At 35.8% G+C, this 10161-nt stretch overlaps 1 protein-coding gene across 2 annotated transcripts; it reads right to left on the reverse strand.

The window, feature by feature from the left end:
• Positions 1-2337: 2337 nt before the first annotated feature.
• On the reverse strand, positions 2338-8128 carry LOC128220199 (uncharacterized). 2 transcript variants are annotated; one of them, XM_052928480.1, is made up of 4 exons: positions 7659-8128; positions 5934-6055; positions 4740-4950; positions 2338-3878 (listed from the first exon to the last, which is right to left on the reverse strand). In XM_052928480.1, the coding sequence occupies exons 1-4, from the start codon at positions 7726-7728 to the stop codon at positions 3178-3180; spliced, it is 1104 nt and encodes a 367-aa protein (XP_052784440.1). In that variant the 5' UTR covers positions 7729-8128; the 3' UTR covers positions 2338-3177. The 2 variants fall into 2 exon arrangements, with proteins under 2 accessions (XP_052784440.1, XP_052784441.1); XM_052928481.1 differs by lacking the exons at positions 5934-6055; positions 7659-8128 and adding an exon at positions 5551-5858.
• Between the last annotated feature and the right edge of the window lie 2033 nt (positions 8129-10161).

Consider the following 10161-nt stretch of genomic DNA (forward strand, 5'->3'; position numbering starts at 1 on the left):
ATTATCACAGCTTAGATCACTACCCCCGCACGTTGCCTTATATATTCTGAATTAACTCTACTCAATTTTCGCCTATTACAACACCAACTAAAATTATCACAGGTGTGAGCACTTCCCCCGCACGTTGCCTTGTCTTTGTTCAACTCAACTCAATTTTCTCTTATTACTCTACCAACTACAATTATCACAGGTGTGAGCACTTCCCCCGCACACTGCCTTGTCTATTCTCAACGCATCTCATTTTGCTTTCATAACTATACCCATATTTGTTTATTTTTGATTAGCTGTTCATGTAAAATGCGGCGCAAATTTATCATAATCGAATGTTCGGGCCGGGTCGTATACTATGCAAATATGGGGTATTTGAGAACAAAATGTAATCTGACCTCAGTATCATCCAGAATACTGAGTGTACTCGACCTATCATTGTCTGTGCCTGTTAATGTGAACGTAGACGCAATCTAGTCTATTTTATAAGATATTAATGATATTAATGATATTTATGCATGTTGTATTCTAAACAAGTCTTCAATGTATGCTGATTGTTCAAAGGGCTTTATTTCCCATCTAGACAAGATGGTTTTAATCACGTACAACCAATCGTTAAACTGATTAACCAAAAGGCCAAATGTTGAATTTAATTTTATTCCCTGACCGACTGTTAGCCGATCAGCTCACTTGACCAGAAAGACTGCCCGAATAGCCAATATACCGACCGACTAACGATCGACCTATTGACTGACAGTTTAATGGGTATACATACTAATCAGCTAGGAAGTGATATGGTTGATTCATTGATTTTCATTTATTTATTTATAAATTGAAATATTGAAGTATACATACATTGATAAACTGATTGATTAGTGGATTGTCTGCTTAATATAAAGCAGGATGATAAAGTTATAAGCCACAACTTTTTTTAATAATAAACCAAAACTCAATTATGAAAAAGTGACTGATAGATAATGAAATATCTTACCTAACACTGAGTTCCATATCAACACAACCAAGATGCACGTCACATGTGTATGTATTGATTTTGAAAAAGAGTGTCACTTTAATGTACACACTAATTTACCAATGAAAAAACTCTCTCAGAACTCATCTCATTGGGGTACGCACTTGCACATAATTTAACTTATTTATTACAGCAAAGATAAACATGATACCCTTATAATTTAAGGCAGGTTTTACGACCGCCTTTAATACTGAGGTAACGCACCAGTATCGAAGATTTATTTGTATTATTAAGCCAACAAATAGGAAGATGTGTCATCGCCTACACTGAGCTGTTCTGGGTTTTCCACACTCAACTGTCTCAGCGAGGTCAGTGCTCCTTCAGGTTCGCTCGTATAGCGGGCGTCTACCCCGAGTTTATATTATGCTCTTCACATGCAAAGAAATTGAATGATATTATATGTTTACGCTACTTTAGTTTAATCATTATGAAATACTTTAATATTGATCTAGTATATAGCCGACTGGCATTCAAGTATAACTTTGGTCGATAGTACCTTCATTTTCTGAGGGAGAAATTCTGTTAGACAGTCTGATAGCTTTTTTGAGACAATATCATGTTTTACATTTTTTTCTCTATTATTCATGAACATTTACATTTTGTAAATTTGTGCCGTTTATGGGATTTTATTTTGTCGTGAATCATGTTGAAGTATTTTTTGATCTAGAATAGAGTCGACTGACATTCCAGGAAACTTTCATTATTAAGAAATGGAAACTTTCTATGAAACCAGTATGATGACTAAGCATTGCCATGACAATATCTTGTTTTACATTGTTTTCTTTAAGTCATAAATTTTGACGGTTGGTAAATTTATGCCGTTTTTAGGATTTCCTTTTGTCGTGAATTGTTTGAACTATAGAAATATGAAGATTTTTATATAAACTGGTAAGTTATATCATACACAGATACATGTATAATCATGTATGAAATGATATCCTTATAACATGTGATTTAGTACAAAACCACCATGTCGCCGTAGCAAAAGAATACACGCTATTTTACATTTCCGAATCGCTTTGCAACAAGGCAAATTGTAAATCTCAAATGGATGGATGGATTATAGATAAACTAATTGTGCATCTAATTTAATAAGAAACTGAACAAAGAACTATGTAGTTTGATGCAGGTACATTTTATTTATGAACTAAAGTCGCTGGTTAAAATACTGTTGTTATTATTATACATTCGATACAAAACGATCCGACACATCAGCCAGATTGGGTCCCGTAAGAATCGTCATCATTTAAGCTTCTGACGCATTTATGCCCCAATATAGGTAAATGAATATGAGCAAGACATTTCATTTTCATTTTTATTGTTATCACATTTTGAATGGAAACATGCGTAATTTAAGGTATATACATAAACACGACATTCATTTAACAGAGTCGTTCATTGCACGCTTTATAGGTGCACTGTACATAAATCAGCACAACTAATAAACAAAAACAACCTGAACGTTAAACCATATAAACAGAGTTTTAACACAATATATCTCTCTTGACAAATACAGATCTATACCACAATGGGTTTTTTAAATGATGAGATGAAAACATCGTGAATGATGAAGCATAGTCCTGTATAATGAAGCACTTCTAAATGAGATTACTGAAGTAATATTGCACATCTGTTTACCAATGTAAACTGAGCAAAAAATAATCAACCAAGCCTACAAACGCTCTCACACACCGACCGCAGCCGAACACAAACGGACTTGACAATCCTCCTTTCGGCAAAATACGTAACGTAAACGTGTCACGCTGTAAACACGTTTGTTTAAGTTTGTCGAAATATGGCAGTTAAGATTTATCACTGAGGTATTTGGTCTATTTGAAAGCACGAGGATGAAAGGCACTTGAGATACGAAAACGTATTTTCCGTGACAAAAATACGTAAGTTTTTATACATGTAATTAAAATATATAAATCGTGTGTAAATAAATCTTATTGATACAACAAAAAATAAAATTATTTCAGAATCACAGAAATAATCAATCACAAAATACAGATCAGCACACAATGAAAATTACAATTTAGCACAAAATTATATTTATATAAATATACATGACACAAGAAACCGTTTAAATCGCAAGTATAGATTAGTTACATACAAATATAAAGTAAACATATATAATTTATGAAGTTGTTCGAAAACACCTAGGATGGGGGCTCATATTTTTCTTGTGTATTTTCGAGATCAATGGTTGTATCTGTGCTACTTGGCGTTTTTTTGCTCAGTGCTAATAAATCAATAGCGTCCTTGTATGTGGGCGGCGGCGTCTGAACGTAACTGAGATCGGGGAATTGCGGGGACGTGGGTTCCTGAATGGAGGGCCACCGGAATAGTTCAAAAAGTGATAAGTGCATGTTGGGAAACTGCGCACGCCATGTTGAGCTGCGCGGCTGGGCGGGTCCCTGAGATGTCCTGTCCGCCTGGACAGAGTTCCGGTACTCCCCAAGGTCAGGCAGACTGCCGCTGCTAAGACGGCCTTGGGAACCGTCCACTGGAGGCGGCGTGATAAGATTCACTGAAACACTTCCATCGTTGACGTGTCCTTGTTCTAAATGAGCCTCGCTATTGCCGCCACCCGGTACGTCATTTCCGTTAACGTCACTAACGCGGAGATCCGGATCGTTTCCAAACAAGAAAGAGTAGGAAGGTGGGAGGTTGCTATTGTCGGTCTGGACGGACTGCTCAGCGTTTTCCGTGGCTGCGCTCTGCTGGCTTTGGATGCTGCGGCCCCGGCAGACTCGCACTACGTGCATTATAGCAACGCACAGGATGGGGATGATGACGGACAATCCCGCCGCCACACCGATCACACCAAGGTTTGGGGGAAGCATGGGCTCCAGCACGGCTGAAAGATGGAAAATATAGAAAATGAAAATCGTTATCCATAATATCACATGTGTATTTCTTGACCGTAAAACGGTATAATTGTTAGAACATGAACATGCAAAACCTTTCTCACAATTTTAAAAAGAATGCTTTATCTAAATACTTGTTATTAGTATCTAAGTTGGTAATATTGGTACCTTACAACACAATTTGAAAATATATAAGTATGCGAAATATATAAAACTAAACTGCACTTTTGCATTGTAAGAGGGACTGTTTGTACATGAAACCTTTAAAAAAGGTAAACATAAACCAGATACTCAAAAAGAAACAGTACGAACCAGTTCTTTCTGCAATAATTTAGATATTTGATCATCATAATAATATATCCAGTTTAAACATATATGTGCAGTAAATATATGCTTTTTTTCTAGGTTAACAGATCGAAACGGCCTGCTCATCACGCTTGAAAGGGGAAAGTAATCGAAAGGGTAATTGCATACGATTCATTTAAATGTATCATCATTTTCAGCTAGATTTTGTTTTTCAATAACAAAATATTATCAGCGGGGAAATCTACTGCTTTAAATATGATTTTAATGATTCATGAACATATAAACGTGTATTATTCCGTACAAATTAATGTACGAAATTGTTTAAAAATGATTTTTCCCCTTTAAATACACGTTTGTAGCGAAAACCGCTGTATTGATCAGCGTGGAACGAAATACTGGCATTCTCATATGGTCACAGATGGCAACGGCAGCTGCTGTGAAATTAATTGATTCAAAAAGACAACGCTGTTTTTGTCATTATTTGACATCAACTTGATTCCTTAACTTTTCAAACCCATTGAGGCAAATAATTGTTATATACTTACATAAACACTCAAAGCGGATCTGATAGTCCAAACACTTCCGGGAGTCCGTTTGATCGTCCGCTCTGCACAGAAGCCCCTCCGTCGTGCATCGCACGTACAGGATATCCGGTGAGAGGTGCGCACTCTCCTCGTTAAACAGCAGATGGGGACTGTTCTTCGCGCGGCACAAGACGTCAATGGGCGCATTCCCGTCACAGATCTGATATCCGCGCTGAAATGAAAGTACGCTTTTGAGTACAGTCGAATCTCGTTCGCTCGACGACTTGGCTCGATGTTCTTCCTGGCTCGAGGCTTACTTACTTTCGAATAATAATTTTACTCTTTATTTAAAACAAACTCACGGCATTTTGAATGCCACAATCTCTGCGTTTTAGTTAATGTCCATAAAGTTCACTCAATGGTGACGAAATCAAATTACATTACTATTTATTATTATATTATTAATAAATGCAGTCAAGCTCTTGTGACGTAATCGGCAAATCGGATCAGTTTACAATACGAAATCCAAAAAAAGGGCTGCAAGTCCTTTACAAAAGCCATGATGAGTTTAGCAGTTGAATACATTATTCAATGATCGAATTACGGAAAAATGGGTTCTTCATAATTAGAATGAACACAATATGGGTTGTATCAAATATCATTCACGGTATAAAACATTGTTTATGATCTTGGCAAACCGGTGAAAGACCACAGAAAACGTTGAAATTGGTATCGGTCGTTGAACCCATATTGTATGCAAAAGCTACGGTCATTTTATTATAGGTTTGATATATTGCATGTAATCTATAACATAACGGTTTCTTCATCTTACCATTAATGACACCTGTGATAACTCAGACACATGCAATGGATACAGCTACACTGTTGGTGTTGTAGTTGCCACCCATGTAAATGGGCAGTCCGTACAGAAGGAGGGGGGGATAATGGGAAGGCAATGGCAATCTGCATGGTCATCATATTTTATTTAAATACAATGAATAAACATGTTTGGATCAAGTTCGTTTATGCTACACTCAAGACACATTGGAATTTAAAATATGTAAAGAAACAATGAGTTTTTATTCATCTAACATTACAGAGTCATATTACTTTGGCGTATTAAATTTTAGCGTGTTAACCCTTTATTGGAGTAATTGATAAAGGTAAGGGTCATTTCAGCATAAACTGCAGAAATTTATTAAAAGATGCTCTTACCTTGCGTATACTAATGACTCTTTCATCCTCCTCATCATTGGAAGTAGGTTTGTCGGTGTTGTACCAGCGCGACCACGTGCGCACGTGCGTTTGTTCTATTTCTACCCCTTGTGTTGTGTTTGCTAAAAAACACCAGTTAATTAAGTTATAAGTGGGGTTTATCGCCATTGTCATTATTTTCACTGAAAATGTGTATAGAGAGGAACCCGTATATAACCTATAGAAATAGGCATGTAGCTTGAAAGAAACCGGCGCATGTAGCCTGAAGAAACCGGCATAATTATAGCCTGAAAGAAACCGGCGCATACAGCCTGAAGAAACCGGCATATAGCCTGTAGAAACCGGCATATAGTCTGTAGAAACCGGCATACAGCCTGTAGAAACCGGCATATAGTCTGCAGAAACCGGCATATAGTCTGTAGAAACCGGCATACAGCCTGTAGAAACTGGCATATAGCCTGTAGAAACCGGCATATAGTCTGTAGAAACCGGCATACAGCCTGTAGAAACCGGCATATAGCCTGTAGAAATCGGAATATAGCCTGAAAAAAACCGGCATTTAGCCAATAGAAACCGGCATTTAGCCTGTAGAAACCCTCATTAAGCCTGTAGAAACCGGCATATAGCCTGAAGAAATCGTTATATAGCCTGTAGAAACCGGCATATAGCCTGTAGAAACCGGCATAAAGCCTGTAAAAATCGGCATTTAGCCTGAAAAATCCGCCATATAGCCTGTAGAAACCGGCATATAGCCTGTAGAAACCGAGTAAAGGATTAAACGACCACCCACTGCCACTCATTTGATACTGCGTCAGATTTTACGTTGTCAATGTGTCAGCATATAAAGCTATATTCTAAGGCAGTCAGGTGACCAGAATCAAAATCGTAATGATTAAGATGGGCTCATTCGCTACGTTTGCTCACTATTCTTAATTATCAATATTCTAATTCATGTTATCTAACTATAACCTGGAGTGTCATAGATGGAAGACATATCACCTAGCTTATTCTCTAACGAGTATCTTGTTACTTCTTTGCATTAGTAAAACATGTTTCATTATACTTGCGTGAATTTGAAAGTAACTCGGCATATAGTGGCGTATACGGACCGCAAATACGGGGTATTTGAGAACAAAATGTAATCCGACCTCACTATCATCCAGAATACTGAGTGAACTCGACCTATCATTGTCTGTGCCTGTTAATGTGAACGTAGGTCTACGCAATCTAGTCCAAGATATTTCTACATGTTGTATTCTAAACAAGTCTTCAATGAATGCTTATTGTTCAAAGGGCTTTATTTCCCATCTAGACAACATGGTTTAAATCGCGTACAACCAATCGTTAAATTGATTTACCAAAAGGCCAAATGTTGCATTTAATTTTATTCACTGACCGATTGCGAGTCGATCAGCTCACTTGACCAGAAAGACTGACCGAATAGCCAATAAACCGACCCACTAACGATCGACCGATTAACTGACAGTTTAATGGGTATACATACTAATCTGCTAATATAAAAGTGTCATATGGTTCATTCATTGATTTATTTACAAACTGAAATATTTCCGCATACATATATGTACATTGATAAACTGATTGATTAGTTGATAATTCGCTTAATATAAAAGTGAGGCAGGATGATAAAGTTATAAGCCACAACTATTTAATAATCAACCAAAACTTATTTAAGATTGGTGACTGTAGGATAATGAAGTTTCTTACCTAACACTGAGTTCCATATCAACACAAACAAGATGCAAGACGCTTGTAACGACACTTTATCCATGTGCATTTCCACAAACTCGTATGACTAGAACAGTAGATCCAACACTCGCATTCACCTGCTGTTGTTAGAATGTGTTCAAAATTTCAGTGATCACAATTTTCATGAAACTGATATAATAGAGTCAATAGCGATTAGGTATTTTGTCACGGTTGGGTAGCATTACGCAACGAATGTTCTACTTTCGACTCCGTATTTTAAGTGTAATTATTGAACAATACTCAAGTTACGTTGTTCGCATCAAAATAGCTTTGTTCATGGTTGAGTCAGATGGTTAAAATTATTAAAAAAAGACAACTGAAAATAGAAACAAATCAATTGGCTTGAAAACTACCAACGTGCAGCACCTCACGTTTAATAAGATCGTGAACATAAACTCAAACACACAAAAAAGAGAAATAAAAAACAATATATCAGTCCACACGTGTATTTTCACAATGTCTTTATATCTGAATGCCGGTTATTTAAGTTATGTTACCTGTAGTACGTCACAGTTAATTATCTTCACCCAGGGGCATAGCTTGTCGCGACTTTCGCGAGTATTCCGCCGGGTCATATCCGACGGATATAATCCTTTCGGATTGTGCACGTTTTTCTCGGGCGTTTCGTGCCCGAGTGGCGGGATAGAAAGGTATATTAAAAACGTCAATGATAAACGATTTATTGTGTATTATTTAGGAAAATCATATGAGAAAACCATATTAAATTTAAAACAAATTAAAAACTGTAAAAATTAAATTGTGTTGTTTCTTGTGAGAACATTCAAAACCAAACCAATGTGGCAATTAAATCTCAGGGGGCAATAACTCAATTAAACTTCGCCACATAGCTACCACATTTAAGTATGTTTATCAAAATGTTTAACAAAATGCATATGTAAAGAAAATGTGTGTATAATGTGAACGCGTTCTATTATAATTTCAGCTTATTAAAAAAGTTCATTGTATAATTTAAGAATTGCTCTGTGACTTATTATCATGTATTTTTTCTCATAAACTGTAATTGACTTCTATAATAGAAGATCTATTTAATGTTTCCGATAGTTTGTTTACATTCACATTGTCCTGACTCCGAATACATAAAATTCATCATTTTTTCTATTCACATCAGAAATATGATGCACTTTATATTATTAATTATAGCTTCACATCATTTTGGTTCGAACAAGATGATATATAAAACGAATTTATATATAATTTGAAGACAACACATACTAAAGATGCACTACTACTCCCAATTAAGATTTACCACACTTAATACGATTGTTTAATATGCAAAAAAGAATGAATAAGTGTCGAAAACAATTATTCTTATAAAGGAAACCGAGTTAAATTTGAAAGAAAGGTACAGAAAACACGGTATTTCTACCGTATTAGATGACAGTAGACCACAGTAAATCTTTTATTAGCATTCACTAATTACTTAATATTTAGCTTCAGCTAAAAAATTACACGGTTACCATCTTGTTTTCAGTAATTACTATTTTAAATAAATGCATTATTTAGTAAGTAGTTAAAGATTTATCACTCATTTGTTTGTTTTTTATACATGTGTATGTATTGATTTTGAATAAGAGTGTCACTTTAATGAACACACTAATTAACCAATGAAGAAAACTCTCTCAGAACTCATCTCATTGGGATAAACACTTGCACAAAATTTAACTAATTTATTACAACAAAGATAAGCATGATACCCTTATAAGTTAAGGCAGGTTTTACGACCGCCTTTAATACTGAGGTACGCACCAGTATCGAAGATTTATTTGTATTATTAAGCCAATAAAGAGGAAGATGTGTCATCGCCTACACTGAGCTGTTCTGGGTTTTCCACACTCAACTGTCTCAGCGAGGTCAGTGCTCCTTCAGGTTCGCTCGCTTAGCGGGCGTCTACCCCGAGTTTATATTATGCTCTTCACATGCAAAGAAATTGAATGATATTATATGTTTACGCTACTTTAGCTTAATCATTATGAAAATCTTTAATATTGATCTAGTATATAGCCGACTGGCATTCAAGTATAACTTTGGTCGATAGTACTTTCATTTTTAGGAGAAATTCTGTAATTGCTTTGTTGAGAGAATATCATGTTTTACTTTTTTTCTATGATTCATAAACATTTACATTTTGTAAATTTCTGCCGTTTATAGAATTTAATTTTGTCGTGAATCATGTTGAAGTATTTATTGATCTAGAATATAGTCGACTGACATTCCAGGAAACTTTGGTCGATGGAACTTTCGTTTTTAAGAAAGGGAAATTTTCTAAGAAACCAGTATGATGACTAAGCTTTGTCATGACAATATCTTGTTTTACATTGTTTTCTATAAGTCATAAAATGTGACGGTTGGTAAATTTATGCAGTTTTTAGGATTTCCTTTGTCGTGACTCGTTTGAACTATAGAAATATGATGGTAGGTTATATAAACTGGTAAGTTATAC

The sequence above is a fragment of the Mya arenaria genome, chromosome 15 (assembly GCF_026914265.1).
Source record: "Mya arenaria isolate MELC-2E11 chromosome 15, ASM2691426v1".
Lineage (NCBI taxonomy): Eukaryota > Metazoa > Mollusca > Bivalvia > Myida > Myidae > Mya > Mya arenaria.

What these genes read in the sequence shown, in the direction of transcription:
- LOC128220199 (XM_052928480.1), bottom strand. Translation starts at nt 7,728, where the DNA reads ATGCACATGGATAAAGTGTCGTTACAAGCGTCTTGCATCTTGTTTGTG. An exon ending in GAGTCATTAGTATACGCAAG is followed by an intron (nt 4,951 to 5,933) that starts GTAAGAGCATCT and finishes CTTTCATTTCAG; the next exon opens with CGCGGATATCAGATCTGTGA. An exon ending in GATCCGCTTTGAGTGTTTAT is followed by an intron (nt 3,879 to 4,739) that starts GTAAGTATATAA and finishes TCCATCTTTCAG; the next exon opens with CCGTGCTGGAGCCCATGCTT.